Genomic DNA, 16,929 nt, shown 5'->3' with positions numbered 1-16,929 from the left:
TTCTTTTCCCTTTGGCACCTTTTAGAGCTGCATGGAAACCCCTCTACCTTCTAATAGTGGGGTAAAATGTAGAGAACCCTTTACACAGCTCAATTCAAGGTGGATAACAAACTGACCGACAAAATTACGATGAAGCAAAAAACAGCTCTGAAAAAGTGGTTATTTGCCATTTCATTAGGTCTCTGAAGGGATGCTAGAGGGGTTAAAAAATGGTTTAGGTTGATTGCTTATGCTGCCAGCTGTTTGTTGGAATAAATACTTTATTTTATTGTTGATATCCATAAATTCCCTTTAAATTCCTTGTAATGAGTAATATCTACCACTAGAGTGAGCACCATCTTATATAAAGAATATTCTCATTGCAATTATAGTTAAAAGGCACAAGCTTTTCAACCAGGTATTTAAATCGAGAACCAGAAGTGGAATCTTAAATTGGCTTTGCCCATTCATTCTATTAGATGCCCAAATGCTATGTACCATGCAGATTTTACACTGTCAGCATTTCATGTGTCAGGGTGGACTTCTACTTTAAATGAGATCTTCCACTATCAGGGGCTCTGAACCCTAGTTTTATGACATATTACTATTAATGTATGCAATTTGTGTTTTGTAGCATTAATCATTTTTTCCTGGATTCAAAAATGAAAAAAAACCAGACCAAAATCAGAAGAGATTGCCATGGCTCAACTCACAGAAGAGAGGAGAGCGCAATCCCCATGCTGTGACCATATAGTTTGGCAGGAATCACAAAAAAAAGCAACCATCCAAGTGAATAGGGCCCCGCTAGGCTCGTGGCTGCAACATGGTATTTCCATTAAAAAGCCCATTCAAAACTTTTAAGGATATAATGGGCATGGAGGAACTGGTAGCTGAAAAAAACGACTCTTACGAGAAGTTCAAACAGGTCTGGTTGGCGTGGATAATGTTCAAAGATTCTCCTCAATTTCATACCTTCCTGGTTAATCTGCTCTAGATTCTGTAACACCTGTTCAGTACTAGATATTACCATTCAGAGTTTTTCCCCCAACATTAGGCTCACAGTGGGGGGGCCACTACCTTCTTAGCTCATTGCTAATATTTTTACTCTTTTTTCTCCCTCTTTTCCTCTCTTACTGTTCAATTTTGATTAGGCCAAATCATCCAGCCTAGCAGTTGCTTCTATTTTGCCACCGGAGTGCTCTGGTTCACCTTCCCATCCAGGTTTATCCCTGGTCATTTTTTGTTTCCTACTGAACAATTCTGTATGTGGTTTCTACCTGGATTTTACAATTATGGGCGTTGCAGATATGCCTTTTTGTTTATTTCGATCTTGCTTATTCTTGATAATCAAACTCTTTGTCTAAAAAGCCCACTTAGCTGTCAAAGAGGAGGGAAAAAAAAAAGGCATGCCATAGGTGGCAATATCACCTCCTGAACGCCTGGCAGCTGCTCTCATCGCTTTACTAGACAGCGCAAGTGTAAAAAAAACGCAACCCTCCCCCCCCCCCCATTTTGGAGAGATTGGCAATCTTTTCGTCTTGTGTCTCCAGAATAGAAAGGGAATGACATTTTACCAAAACTGGGCACAAACAAACTTTTTTTAAACCTTATTTCTCAGCTAATGTTTAACACTTCCTAAATTTCCCAAGTAGCACTGGCACCCAACGTGATCACTACTCACCGTGGTTATAAATCGATACATTGGCTGCCGCCTCTCTGTGTATTTAACGGTGATGGGGCTGAGGTCATAACGGAACCAGATGGCGGGAATAATTCGACCCGTGTGGCTGTATGCAACATATTCCTATGGGAAATATGAAAGTCCTACTTAGACTAATTGCCAACATCACATGACATCAAATGTATAACTTTGTATAAAACTTAACTTATGTATAACATAGCAAGAAGCATCAGTAATGTCAGACAGTAGCACTGAAACTGAGCCAACGACAAAATTCCAGAGTACAGCCTTATATATTTGAAAGGCACATAGTTGAAATATAAATGAACATCGCCCCACCAAGGATAATTAACACGTGTAGAAAAGAGGCCTTCTTTGGCTATGTGAGCATTACATTACTATGGAGCGATTCCTTTGTTGGAATTTTTTTTATTTTCTTTAAGAAAAAAAAAAAAAAAAAAGTCTGCCTTTCAGACTATTGCATTCTGCAAATCTTTTCTGTGTAGTTTAATAATAAAACTGACATCATGCGTCTACAGCACACATTTCCTGTTAGCAGCATAAGTGCCAGCTTTCAATCTTGTAGATCTGCAGACGAGCTTACCTTATTAGCTACAGTATACTGGTATGAAAACTTCTGCTTTCCACTAAGGTCTTCGAACACAGTTGGTACTATCTTTAAGATGTAGTCATGAGAGGCCAGGGCTGCACAAGCGGAAAAGAGGGGTTAATGTAAACTAGCACAAGAGCACGAAATTCCTGCGCAAACTCAGTAAAGGCAAGGACGCCAAGCATTACATACAAAGAATCTCACAAAAACCAGTAGCAGACAGATGGATAGGAATAACATTCAACATAAAGATTTTGTTTGTTTAGGGTCATCACCAAGGGCATACAACGGTGTTTGTCTCTGACAGCTGCCCTCCCCAATTGATGATTACACTTTATGGAGACTCTATTGGTGAGTGTAAAACTACCATTTGGCTTTTAAAGTATTTCCAAATTGAGACAATACCTACTTTAGATTTGTTACATGTTCTCACTCATAGCATAACTTAAAGCGGAGCTTTACTGCATCTGAGCACCACAAACCAAAAACGCTGTATAATGTATTTTTAATATTCAAAGCAAACTCCCCCATTCATCCAGGTCTCTATGCTTTATTTTGCTGAGAAATCACATTGAAAAACACTCCCTAGCATTTCTGGCTGTCCATCCTGAATAAGGGCAGATGTAGCATTTACTTCCATCTGCCCTTAGCTCAGGCAGGCAGGCCAGAAGGCTGTGCTTAGCTGAGAAACTCCCCAACCCCCCTGAAGACTCCTGGGATGTATGACATTTGCCTAGGCATTTAAACCAGGAAGTAATTTAAAAAAAAAAAAAGAAAAAAAGTTTAACGACTTTCCTACTGGGCACTTAAACCCCCCTCCCGCCCAGGCCAATTTTCAGCTTTCAGCGCTGTCGCACTTTGAATGACAATTGTGCGCTCATGCAACACTGTACCCAAATGAAATTTTTAGCATTTTTTCAAACAAATGGAGCTTTCTTTTGCTGGTATTTAATCACTACTGGGGTTTTTATTTTGCAAACCAGTAATTTTTCTCCTTCATTGATGTGCGCTGATAAGGCTGCACTGATAAGGCAGCACTGATGGGCACTAATAGGTGGCACTGATGGGCAATGATAGGCACTGGTAGGTGACATTTATGATGGGGCACTGATAGGTGGCGCTGGTGGGCACTGGTAGGTGGCATCGGTGGCACAAATAATTCCTTTCCTCTTTGGGACTGATGTCCCTCTGACAGCAGCAAGTGATCATTTTTTTTCCCCTCCTCACACTGGCAGTGTGAGGAGGAAAAAACAGCTGATCGCCGGCTGCTGTTTACTTTACATGATCAGCTGTCATTGGCTGACAGCTGATCACGTAGTAAGGGGGTGCGATCGCCCCCTTACTCCGATCTGTGATCAGGTGAGTCCCATGGACTCGCCGATCACAGAGTGAGCCGGCCGCGCTCCGATTTCTTTATCAGTTGTAAACTAAATTTGACCACTGTCTGTCCTAACAAAGGGTAAAGATTTAAAAGTTTGACTTCTGCATTGCTAGTTAAATGAGAGGAAATCAGCCTGTTCTTTGCCTTTCTATTAGGACAGATTCTTTCTGCAAATGTTCAGGTTTGAAATGACACCTTCTCCTAAGAAACCTCTAAAAAATAAGAAATACTAAAAAAGAAATAGAAAAAAAAAAAAGTTAGTAATTTCTGTGAATGAGAACACATAAACGTATAGTGGCATTGTCTCAAAGTCACAAACATGTTAGTACATATATAATGTATAAATACTGAAATTGAACACTGATCATTCAAGACAGCGTAAAGGTCTGTACAGTTTAGTTCTAAAATATACCATAATCCAATGAAAATAAAAAAACAGCTTCTGCATGTGAATGCAGCCATCTTGGTAGAAGCAGGGCTTCATTTCCTCATGTTAGAGACTCCAGCAAGCAGACAATGAGCAGCACATTAGGGACATCACCTAATCTCACAACAAATCTCCTCAGACTAGCACTTAAGCTGGATACACACTATCCAACTTTTGTGGTTACACACTATCCAACTTTTGTGGTTAGATTTCCTTCAGATTTACCTTTTCTATGTAGTGCAAGGGCCTGCCAGATTGCATACAAATTGAAAGTGTTTAGGTTTGACCTTATATTATATGGTTAAGTCTAAAGGAAAAAGTCTTCAGAAAATCTTATAGTGTGTATGGCCCTTTAGAGGCAGCACAGCCCTAGCCACAGGAGTGCCAAGGCACAATTGCATACCAGGAAGTGCACTACAATTTTTCAGGAGGAATTAAGGCTCGTTCACACTGCTGGATTACATTGTGCCATGCAGGGCTGTGTTTTGCCTGCATGGGGATGTACACGTGTTGCATGCATCCTCATGTCAGCAGTCCCATAGATGTCTACATGGACAAATAACTGCTGCATCCCAATGTGACACCTGTGCGAGTCTCGGAACTCAGACTGTTGGGAGCCGTAGACCCATGCAAATGTCATATTGGGAAGCAGCGGTTGTCTGTACCCCACTAGACCTCTATAAGAAAGCTGGCATGGAGATGCATGCAACCCTTGTACATCCCCATGCAGACCAAACATAGCCTTGCATGGCACACGGACATAAATCAGCTGTTAAAACAATCCCTTAAAGAAAAAAAAAAAAAATGTACATTTTTCAAGATGCTATCAAGGAACAATTAACACTTGCCCCTTGTTTCCTATATGCCCCTGAAGAGGTCCACAGATGAAATGAACATAAGGCAGGTCCTTGTGGTTCTCAATGCTGAGAAATACAGGCAGATACTAATCCATCATGCCATTCCATCAGGGAGGCATGTGTGATTGGCCACAAATGTATTCTGCAGTAGGACAATAACCTCAAATATACAGCCAATGTTGAAATGGACTACCTTCAGTGTAAAGAAGAACAAGAAGTCCTGGAAGTGATGGTTTGGTTCCAACATAGCCCTGATCTCATCACCATCTAGTCTGTCTGGCATTATATGCCGAGACAGAAGGATTTTAGGCAGTCTACATAGACGATCTGTGGTTAGTTCTCCAAGATGTCTGGAACAACCTACATGCTGAGTTCCTTCAAAAACTGTGTGCAAGTGTAATTGATGCTGTTTTTAAGGTAAAGAGTGGTATCACCAAATATTAATTTTGTTCATTTACTTTCCATTTTGTTAATTGATAAAAATAAACGATTAACACTTCTATTTCTGAAAGAATTCTTAATTTACAGCACGTTTTCTCACCCGCCTTTCACAGTAAATATATAATGCTTATGTTATACATTTATGTTACATTTACACCGCTTTATTGCCCACCTCCCTTGGATTCAGCTTCTCCAAAGCCTTCGCTCTGGGGTCACGACTACTGTATAGGTGTAAGGGGACGCTGACAGTATCAAACCCAGAGCAAAGAGAAAAACCTGCAGTTCTTAATATAATACATTTCTGTCTCCTACAGTAGCAGATTAAGCGAATTAGCTAATTATCTTGGGAAAAGCCTTTGAAAATGAAGTTGCAGGTACTATGTACGTACCGTTGGAAGCCAGTTTGTCCGCTCCACCCAAAGCATTAAAAGCACCATGAATGTTCGTAACCTAAAAAAAGACATAAAAATGGTGATAATTTTATAATGGGGACAACAGAAAAATAAAAAGTGCTAAATCATGTTTAGCCTTAGAGACTGTGATGCTAGGCTTTTGTTCGCTTCAAGTGGATTTTGCATTTTTAAACTGGTCTAAGGGAATTCTAAACCCTCTTGATGCAGGCCAAATGCAGGTCAACTGATGGTAAATTGCAAGTATCAATGAAATATAAATGATCTCAGAGTCTCAAACTGATGCCATCAGAAAATTTTCTGTTAAGACACAGATGCCAGATCACAAGTATATTCAGTAAATTGTATTTATTGTCCATTCTGCCTATGGTGGTTTATTTTAGGATACCACAGACCATAGACTGGCTGATCTATCCCTCTGTAAAATCACCAGGAGGCAGCTGCCTGTCTGGCATTCCATACCTCAAGCATCACATGTCTCCATGATAACTTAAAGACCTATGACACTCACTAATGCGTGGCAATACTCTTTTCTTCTCCACTAAAAAAGGAAGAATAAGGAGCCTTTTTTTTTTTCTTACAAAAATGTAGAATATCTTTGTGTGCAAAAATAATGTCTCACTTGAAAAATTGGGCTAAATGAATAATGGAATTGTGGGCAAAGATGAGAAACGGCTGAAGACTGAATATGTTTGAAAGATCTTATTAGAGACAGACACCAGACTATTTGTTCCCTTTTAAGCCATTTTATACATTTACCTCTTAAAAGGCATTTCAGCCTGTATCTAAGTGATATGCCAGCCTGGTCACTGTGCACACTTTTTACCTAGGAATGCCAGGAATCAGGTGAAATACCTTCAACTATCACATGTATACCAACTGACTAATCTCACGTGATTATTGCTAACTCACAGATGATATGCTCCACTACTGTCAGTTCCATATGAAGCCACCCTGCCCTTCCATGGTCTGATTTAAGTTGAACTGGCCACTGATAATACATCGGGTTGATGGACTTTAACTTAGCCTTATACCAGGACAGTCCCTTTTGGGAATTGACCTACAGGCCTGTGATGTGATTGGAATGTATGGCTTTATGTGAATGGCAATGCATAAGCAGCTGCTATCCCCACTCTACTGACAACATTGTCGCTATTTTAATTTGGTTGTTGGTATATGTACTACTGTTTCACTAATTTTATAAGGTAATTTTCAATAAATTTGTTACTTAACCACTTTACTACCAGTCACGTAACCTCTACGTCAGCAGACTTTGCGGGGTTATACCGGGATGATGCCTCTAGCTAGAGGCATCATCCCGGTACCGTTGTTTGAAGCCGACGGTCGGCTTTCCGTCGGTAACGATCGATGCGGCTCGGGAGCCGCTCGATCGTTACCCGGGGGGGCGGGAGGGGACGCCCCCCCCCTCCCGCCGCCTTCCGCGGCTTTGCTCGGGGCTACCGTCCCACCGGGAGCCCCGAGCACCCAGCCGGCACGTCCGCCGGCTGGATGGAGTCCCGATGAATGCCGGAAACGGCATCGATCGGGTCTCCGATGACGTAACCCGGAGGCGGCGTCCATGACGTCACTTCCGGGTTACTGTGCTGCAAAAGGCGGCAGATTTGAAAAACGGCTGTATGCAAAAATGCCGTTTTCGGCGTTTTGCATACAGGGAAGTGTAGTGGAGGGGTCTAGGGTCTTTTAGACCCTCGATCCCTCCATAAAGTGTACCTGTCACGACATATTGCTGTCACCAGGGATGTTTACATTGCTTGTGACAGCAATAAAAGTGATCAGATTTTTTTTTTTTTTTAAAAACCTGTAATAAAGTTTAAAAAAAAAGAAAAAATAAATAGGAAAAAAAAAAAAAAAAAATTTAGCCGTCCCCGTCACCGTTAGCTCGCGCACAAAAAAAACGTATACGCAAGTCGAGCCGCAAATGAAATCGCTGTTCAAACCACACATGTGAGGTATCGCCGCGATCGCAAGAGCGTGGGCAATAATTAAAAAAAAAGAGCTACACACTAACTCTAAACTGGTAACCGTTAAATAAATTTAAAGCGTCGCAGATTGAGATCTCTATTGACCGTAGTTTGTCGCCATCCCACGGGGGGGGCGCAATTTTAAACCGTAACATGTTTGGTATCTATTTACTCGGCGTGACATCATCTTTCACAATATACAAAAAAAATGGGCTAACTTTACTGTTTAGTATTTTTTAAATGCAGTGAAATGTGATTTTTCAAATTTTTTCCAAAAAAATGGCGTTTTAAAGACCGCTGCGCAAATACCGCGTGACAAAAAATTTTGCAATGACCGACATTTTATTCTCCAGAGTCTTTGCTAAAAAAATATATATAATGTTTGGGGGTTCTAAGTAGTTTTCTAGGAAAAAATACTGGTTTTAACTTGTGAACAAAAAGTGTCCGAAATAGGGCTGGGGCTAAAGTGGTTAATCAACGGTTTTGTTACCTCATGTAACTTTCTTGGTGGGTTTGGTCCTCCTATTTTGCAAGCTAGATAACTAAAATGTTTTACAATGTATAATTTCGCTCTTTTAGAGCAAAGAAATTAACTTCCGTCTGTAAAGGAGGGCAGTTTAACCTCTTAAAGATCAGGCCTTTTTCTGACAATTGTTGCTTACAAGTTAAAATCAGTATTTTTTGCTTGAAAATTACTTAGAACCCCTAAACGCATATCGTTTTTATTTTTTAGCAGAGACCCTAGAGAATAAAATGGCCATCGTTGCAATCTTTTATGTCACACTGTATTTGCGCACAAGTCTTTTAAACACAGTTTTTTGGGAAAAAATACACTTCAATGAATTAAAAAAAAACTAAACAGTAAATTTAGCCCAATTTAGTGTAGAATGTAAAAGATGTTACGCCAAGAATCGTGAGCTTACTCTAATCAAAAAAAAATGCGATTCTCATTTTACCCAGAATCCTGCAGCTCTACTACATTGTAAATTGTATCTAGACCCATTATTACACATAGTTTTTATGTACATTATAAATATGGAGCTGTGAATCATAATGCAAGAAAAAAAAAAAAAACTGTAATTTTCCATTTACAGCCTTCAGAGAAGGATCTCTCCACATGTACCAACCACACACAATTGTGCCCTTGACATCAGCTTGAATGGCTGGCTGGCACTGTACAATGGGATAACTATTTCCTATGGCAGCATACATCATTCTGAATTGGTGCCCTTCCAGAATTTTCAAGATGACAAGGTGCTACTTGGGAGTGTTCCTGGGTGGAGAAGTCGGTTATATAATACAAAGCACAATACATAATCCCTTTGTGATGCCATATACTGAGCTCACTTAGCACCCACAATCACTCAGACTTTACTCATTATTACTGATGTATACAAAATAAAAAGTAGATCAGCTTTCTTGCTCCAAAATATGCATTTTAATTAGGACATCTTACCACATCCCTAGAATGCTGTAGCCAACAGTGTTCTCACGACGCAATAGCTCCAGGTGCTTGAACCACAAAATGTTGTTCTTTGAACAAACATCAGTATACAAACACTAAAGTTCCTAGCAACTTAGCAACTGCAACATCAGAATCACATTTAAATAACCAAAACGTACATTAGAATTTTCAAATTATCACTCGATTCTTTAGTTCTAAGCAGAAGTGGAACAAGAACTTTCATGTAATTAAAATTCCAGATTGTTAAAAGTAAGTCTTCTTAAAAAAAAATACAATCTTCTTGTAATGGCAGAGAAACTAATATGCAGCCCAGGGCTAACATGCTACATCTGTTGACCTGCTTTAATATATCATTGGGATTAAAACTATGCCTCATAGATAGCATTATAAAGGGAATCTCCCATTGCATCAAAGGAGGAGACCCTTTATCAGTACAGACGGGCTCACAAATAATGCAGGATGAGGTGTTGTGTAGGGGGGGATAATGGCTAGACATAAATCTTGCTTTTCCCCCCCCTTTTATGCACAGCTATTCGAGGTATTTTCCAGATAGAGTTGCAGTTATTCTCCAGTTGCATGTATGATATGTTAAGCTGCTCGCACACTATTAGATTTGCAAACGAACATTTGTTCGAACATCTGTACAAAAAATTGCATTAGTACATTCGATGACATAACAAATGTCATTCAAAAGTATTTCAATAAAACACTTGTTTTTAATATTCGGTTTTTGAGTAAATTACCTTTTTAAGAATAAAAGCCACATTCACAGTTTGAAATTCCTTTGTTTTGGAAAATTTTCTATCCGGTTACGTCAAATTTTGTCATCACTGCGGTTGAAAGTGAACATCGATTTGACCGTTAACAGTCAGTGTTGATGAGGGAATCCCTCTCGCTACACTATTGTATTCTGATAGCAGGAGGTTTTATACAAAGATCGCCGCTGGTGGCTTTAGCCGCCAGCAGTGATCAAACTAAGGGAAACAAGACAGGCTGGTTGTCCTGAAGTCAATCAACTTCAGTACAACCAGCCTACACATAGATGGATCGAAATTCGTCCAGTTCCTAGTGAACTGGCTGAATTTCTAGCCATCTTTAATAAAAACAAGACATCAGAAAACAAAAAAAGAAGATTTCCATCCTACAGCAAGCAATCACTAGCTATCATTACACACAGAATTCAAACAATAAGTGTAGTTTAATGTGACTTTACTGAAACTATTAATTTCACTTAATGAGGTTTTCCCTGTAACACACTGTGGTGGCATGAGTCTGAATCACAGGGTAAATAAATTGACAAGCAATGACAGAGCAATAAAGCATAAAAAAATAAAAATATATGATAAAGAAGCACCTTTTCCTGAACCAGCAATTTACAATAAGTTAATTTGATTACCAGTTTTGAATTTGTGCAACATACTAACCTGTAAAGTGTCACCAAAACTTAGCTTGTGAATGAAGTGACTCATGTCAGGGTTCTGTGGCTGAGCTGTGGCACTATGTGTGGACACATGGAAGTTTCCAGGCACCTAATAACAGACACGATTATGATAAAATATTAAAAATTACAGATTTAAACACCTTAATAGCAAAGACTTCTCCAGTTTCTTTATAGATTTGTAATAACACCTCATTTTCTAAGGCAACCTTTTTCAACCAGGGTGCCTTCAGGTTTCTTCAAGGGTGCCTTGGCAAAATTCCTAAAAAATTCCCAAAAGAATTGTATACAAGCCAACGGGTGGATCAAGTCTGCCTTTCAGTTACACAAAGTCATGTGTTTTCATTGTGTATCAATACAACCTTCCAGCCGGTAGCCTCCTAAAAACCCTGTGCAGGCACCCAATGTCCACTTTATCAACCGATGACATGACATCATCGGTTGATAAGGAGAATGTCAGGTGCCTGCACAACATCCTTGTTTGCCCCTATCAGGCCTGTCAGCACTGGGGTCATATTAACTGACTGAAAGAGAGAAATTGAGGGAGAAGAGAAACTTTGGAATACTAGTCAGTACCAGTGTGTAAAAGTGTATTTGCTTTGAAAGAATAAAATCACATTGGGTGACCTACTTGTGTGAATGCTGACGAATAATGTAAAACGATTACTTTTGTTTTTTATATTTTAGAATGGGGTGCCTCGAGATTGTGCTAACATTTAAAGGGTGCCCGTCAGAAAAGTGTTTCTCAACCTTTTTTCAAAGGCATAAGGCACATAGAAAAGTCACCTAATCAGTCAATGCACCTTTCTATATACCCAGGCAATACAGTGCCAACTATGCCTTAAAGTAGATTTAAAGGCAAATACTTAGTTTGGAAAGAGTAAAGCGGTCCACAGACTGAGCAATTTTCTATTTCTTGCAAACCAGGGCTGCAAGAAAGAAATTGCTTGATTCCCTTATCAATACAGACACAGTGTTGACCGGGGAATCCCTCCCGCGGAGCCATTGTGTTCGAATACACAATTATTGCTAGCGGTTATAACAGCTGCTTGCAATAATTGTATGTAAAACCCGGCAGGCTAGTATTACTAAAATTGATCAATCAACTTGGGTACATTCAGCCTGTCCATTCATGGTACGAAACTTCCTGCTGAAACAGCAGAGGTTCGAACCATCTATGGCCAGCTTAAGGACTGGTTAAAACTCCTGTCAGGGAGCTGTCTCATCAGCGCACACTTCTCCATGTTTTCTGGATTTGCTTAAAAAACATTTTTTTCTGGCAAGAGGTGCGAACATTAATAAGATGACTCAACTTGGTGGACTTTAGTCAGCCCCCTATAGGTTTTTGTTGCATATAAACCAGATCTTTTTGAAACACTAGAAAACCTAGACAGTTCACTTAATGCAGCCTTTGCATGCATCCTCATCACGTGGAAACAGACCACCCCCTCCTTCAATAACCATGTGGTTTACCAAAATAAACTAGATCTAATGGATGGTGGACCTCACCACTTCCATTCAACACAGAAAAGAGGACTTTAAAGCAGAAGTACAGCCAAAGCTTGTTTGTGGACCACTCTGGTTCTGCATTCCTGTGACCCGTTTTCAGCAGTCAGTAGGCTGAAGCCCGCTGTCAGGTGACGTCACAGAGCCAGTCCAAGCTGGGGAAAGATCACATTGACCATATGGTTGGGATCCCCCCCAGGAGCCTTCATCTGCACTTAGCTCAGCCTTTCAGTGAGCCGCAGAGCAGACTGCAGTGACTGACAGTCACCAGCTCTCTGCTCAGAGCAGCAGAGATAACCGAGTGATCAGCAGTGTTTGACCACTCAGTTCTTTCTCTTGGAGACAACGGAGGACAGATGCAGCATCAAATCGCTTCTGCATCCACCTAGGCAAGTATGATTTAAGAAAAAAAAAAACCCAAACCCATACTTTTTTTTTTTTTAAAGACACATTTTGGTTGATTTACTAAAACTGGAGAGTGCAAAATCTGGTTCAGCTCTGCATGGAAACAAATCAGCTTGCAGATTTTTTTTTTTTTTTTTTTTTTTTTTGTCAAAGCCCAATTGAACAAACTGAAATTAGAGGCCGACTACCATGCACAGCTGGACCAGATGATTTTGCACTCTTCAGTTTTAGTAAATCAACCTCACTGTATGCATGGACCACTTTATTACTCGCCCATATAACAATGTATGCTGACTACCCCTATCTCACATGGGAAAGTAGGGCCCACTTTCACACTGCCTCTCCAACCCTGATGATCCCCCCCCCCCCTTTCACTTACCCTTCCCATTTTCCAATCCCTCACTAAGGCCGGCCATGTATGGTTTTAATCTTGGCTGGTTCAGCAGGAACTGGCCAAGATTCGAAGCATTAATGGGCAGGCCAAACATAACAAGTTTAACAATCGATTAACTTGGGTATACCCAGCCTGCCAGATTCTCTTGCGATTATTGCTAGCGGCTGCGATATCTTCTCCCGTCAGGGGATAGCTTCCCCAGCCAGTATATTTGCAAAGTGCTGTGTAAATTGACAGCGATATACAAGTACTTGTAATAAATAAATAAAAATGTGCTAGATTGGCTGCCTGGCTGCAGGAGGGCAGGGAAGACCTTGGGGATCGAACAGATGATGTCTTCATAAACAGGATCTGTCACCTGCCCATGCTATCAGATAGGGGGGCCCGTTAGCTCTCTTGTGATAGTAATCAAGTTAAAGCGGTAGTAAACCGCAGGTGGTTAAAATAAATAAATAAATTCCCTCCAAGGCAATATAATGTGCTAGTAAGCATTGCACACTAGCACATTATGAGAAACCTACCTTGGAACTAAGTCCTCCAGTGTCGTGATCTCACCGCTGAGAGGGTTGGCACCTTCCACTGGTCTTCCTTCCAGGTTCGGGGCCTTTGGTTACACGAGTGGGCGGAGGCACAATGACGTCCATGCATGCAGGAGCCGCCATTTACGGAATGGACTCTTAAAGCCTGGCACTGTAAGCCAGATCTTCAGAGCGCATGCACAAGTGGGGTCAGCGGCTGCCTGCACTCTGAATCTCTCCTAAACTGTGCAAGTTTAGTAGATCTTCACAGAACCTACAGGTAAGCCTTATTATAGGCTTACCTGTAGGTACAAATGCTGTAACAGAGTTACTAACACTTTAAATGGAAAAAAAAAAAAAAAAAAAAAAAAAAAAAACAATATAAAAGTAATAAAAAATAAAAATTAAAAAGCACCCCACTCACCCCCATACACACCAATATGCAAACACATGTGCAGGGATCGAACATGTAATTAAAACATAAAATTTTGCCACAAGTGTGCAGTATTAATGTTAAAATCAGAGTGAGAGCAATAATTCTAGAGCCAACATTTATTGGTTAACTTTAAACTGATAACCTGTAAAGACCTTTAGAACATCACCTATGGAGAATTTTGGGTACCATAGTCTTTTTCATATCTTTTTACTCAACAGAACCCCTTCTTTCAGATTTACAAATAATTGGGTATCATATTGTTTGTGTTAGAATTAATTTTTAGTGTTTTTTTTTTTTCCCCAGAGAATATACATTTGATAAACTGTTGTTTAAATATCATGTGATAAAAAAAAAAAAAATAGCAACTACCACCATTTTTTTCTACGGGGTCTCTGCCTACGGAATATATACTTGTTTTGGGGTTTAAGGGGTGTAAAGTAATTTTAGCTAAAATATGTAGTTGTGTGCGAGAAAAAAAAAAGCAATTCCCCGCAGAGTGTTTTTTTTTTTCCCTCATGCTTGGAGAGGGTATGTATGTTTTGTAAATATGCCAACACTTTAGGGTGTTATAACATATATTAACAGTTTCTACAGGGTGTTGTAAAACTGTTTTGTTAAGGTTCTTGTCCCACCCATATTATGCCATCGGCTTTCACATAACCCAAATACAAATGCTACGTATACTAGGAAACTCATCCATACATAATTTACCATCCTACGCATACATGTCATCATCAACAAATGTGAACTTGAACTCAAAAAGTGATTATGTTGAGACTGCAAGAACATCTAATTGCTGCAGATTTTAAACTACTAGTATAATTATATGGCTTGTATATTAAACCTGCATGATAAGACAGGGTTGTTGCATTAAACCCGAGTACTACTGTTGGAAGAATTATAAAAATAAAGTGGGAACACACAGCAAAAACAAATGTATTTATAACAGATACTTCTATAGCTCTGTCAATTTATGCAGCACTTTACAAACTATATATTTTCACATCAGTCCCTGCCATCAAGGAGCTTACAATCTAAGGTCCCTAACTCACATTCACTTATACACATACTAGGGGCAATTTTTACTGAAGCCAATTAGCCTACCCACGAAGGAATAGGGAAAACCTGCCAACTTTGCACAGGACTGCATGGATATGAGTATACAAACAACGTGTACAAAATAAAATATATGCAATCACTAGAGAAACAGAAGCACCTTACCTTGTTTATAGTAAACTGTCCTTCAAACCGGCAACCATTGCCATTATTGAGGGGGATCTTCATGGAATTATCAATATGTCCAACTTCATGTCTGCCCATTTCATCCTGAATATCTAGGCCCACTACTGAAAGACAGTATAATACAAGTTCTATAGAGAAACCAAAATAATGACATGTAGAAAACAAGGCCTACTAACAGCTAAATGCTATATAGCAATTTCTCTCCATTAGGTTTGTTGTCGGGCTTTATTTATAGAGTAAACGTCAATTCCTCAATACAGAGTCCTTTGGGGGGGGGACGACTCCCTGCACATCCTGTGCATCGGGAAGTAAAAGGAAATCATAGATCTAGATAACAATAAAAACAAGTATATATCCATACACAGTACTGATACTAGTCATTGACCAAGGATAGCACTATAAAGTTTAAAGTACATGCTTACAAAAATTCAATCACATGAGCAGGGACAGTGATGCTTTAGCTGTTTAACAGTTAGAAATGGTCAACCCATTAGCCTGTATAATGCCCAGTACACACAATCCGATAATCGGACGACGTTCCGACCATTTTTGTTTGGTTGCTAGGAACTCTCAATTATATTCGCAAACGGGAGAGGTTACTTACGATACGAATTTTCTCGGACGATGACTCAAAAGCTTCCGGTATGTGTAACCACACTGAAGCGTGTGAGGGGAAGTGTGAGGGGAAATGATGTCATGTGCGTGTGACCCCTCTAGCCACGCCTTGAGCGCCTTCGTGCCGAGTTGTTTGGAATTTTCGTGTCTGGCCACGTTTATTCGCTCGTTTACTCGCACGTTCTGTACTATAACTGCAAATATGGAGGATTTTAATCGTATTAAATGTCATTGTGTGATTTTAAACGATTTTTCTTCTTTCCCTGGTTTTACTTCCGGGTCGTTCTTTAGTTTCCGCACATGCGCTGTCTACTGCTCACCATTTTTTTCGGACGAACAACATACTGATAATACGATTATCTTACGATGTGTTATAATACGATCAAATTTTTTATGCTTGCACGACCGGATAATATCAGACGAACTGTCGTGAGCGCCTCTCATAAGCTGTGTACTAACGATCAGATTATCATCCGATCTTTTCACAAGCGTTATTTTTCGCCTGATTTTCGGGTCGTGTGTACGGGCCATTAGATCCAACCTGTACACAAACCGCAGTTTTCAGGGTTGTGTGTTTATTCAAGACTGAAGACATTCATGCACTCAACATGGTAAATTAAAGCTGGCCATAGAGCGATTTTCTTTCCTACAACCACGGTTGTAGGAAAGAAAAATCTCTTGATTCCCTTCAAAAAAAAATCTGTCAGGCAGGTTGCACCCGAGCTAGTTGATCGATCTAGTTTGGTACTTTCAGCCTGCCCATACATGGTTAGAATCTCAGCCGGATTCTGCTGAACTGGCCAAGATTCGAACCATCTATGGCTGGCCTAAATAGTTCAGATGAAAATGTATCCTTTCTCACCTGGAATAATTATTTAGAAGTCTAAACAGTAAAAAGCCTCAAACCACACAATGGACTTTAATGGCAAAATACTTACAGTCACAGTTGAGGTTGGGCAAGCTGATGTTCAGTCTTACATCTATTTTACCCCCACTCTCCTTATCAGGATCATCTACATATAGTTCATTAACACTGGAAGAGAACACACAACATTACAGATTAGTTGACCAATTGGAAGAGTTTGTTTCATCCTCAGCAGTAATAATGTAAACAGTTCAAAACCGTTTAAAGCATTTAAATT

General features: G+C 39.9%; 1 protein-coding gene across 1 annotated transcript in view; it reads right to left on the bottom strand.

The window, feature by feature from the left end:
• Nucleotides 1-16,929, bottom strand: part of ERGIC1 (endoplasmic reticulum-golgi intermediate compartment 1) — a 173,313-nt gene that overhangs the window by 41,125 nt on the left and 115,259 nt on the right. The window contains exons 4-9 of the mRNA XM_082256903.1: nt 16,726-16,820; nt 15,152-15,276; nt 10,658-10,762; nt 5,766-5,826; nt 2,265-2,365; nt 1,661-1,783 (exon numbers count right to left, since the gene is read on the bottom strand). Coding sequence (XP_082113029.1) covers nt 1,661-1,783; nt 2,265-2,365; nt 5,766-5,826; nt 10,658-10,762; nt 15,152-15,276; nt 16,726-16,820 — 610 coding nt within the window. The remainder of the gene's footprint in view (nt 1-1,660; nt 1,784-2,264; nt 2,366-5,765; nt 5,827-10,657; nt 10,763-15,151; nt 15,277-16,725; nt 16,821-16,929) is intronic.

Source organism: Pelophylax lessonae, assembly GCF_965119305.1.
Source record: "Pelophylax lessonae genome assembly, chromosome: 4".
Taxonomy (NCBI): Eukaryota; Metazoa; Chordata; class Amphibia; order Anura; family Ranidae; genus Pelophylax; species Pelophylax lessonae.
Note: the sequence above shows the minus strand (reverse complement) of the source record. Positions and strands in the feature narration are given on the sequence as shown.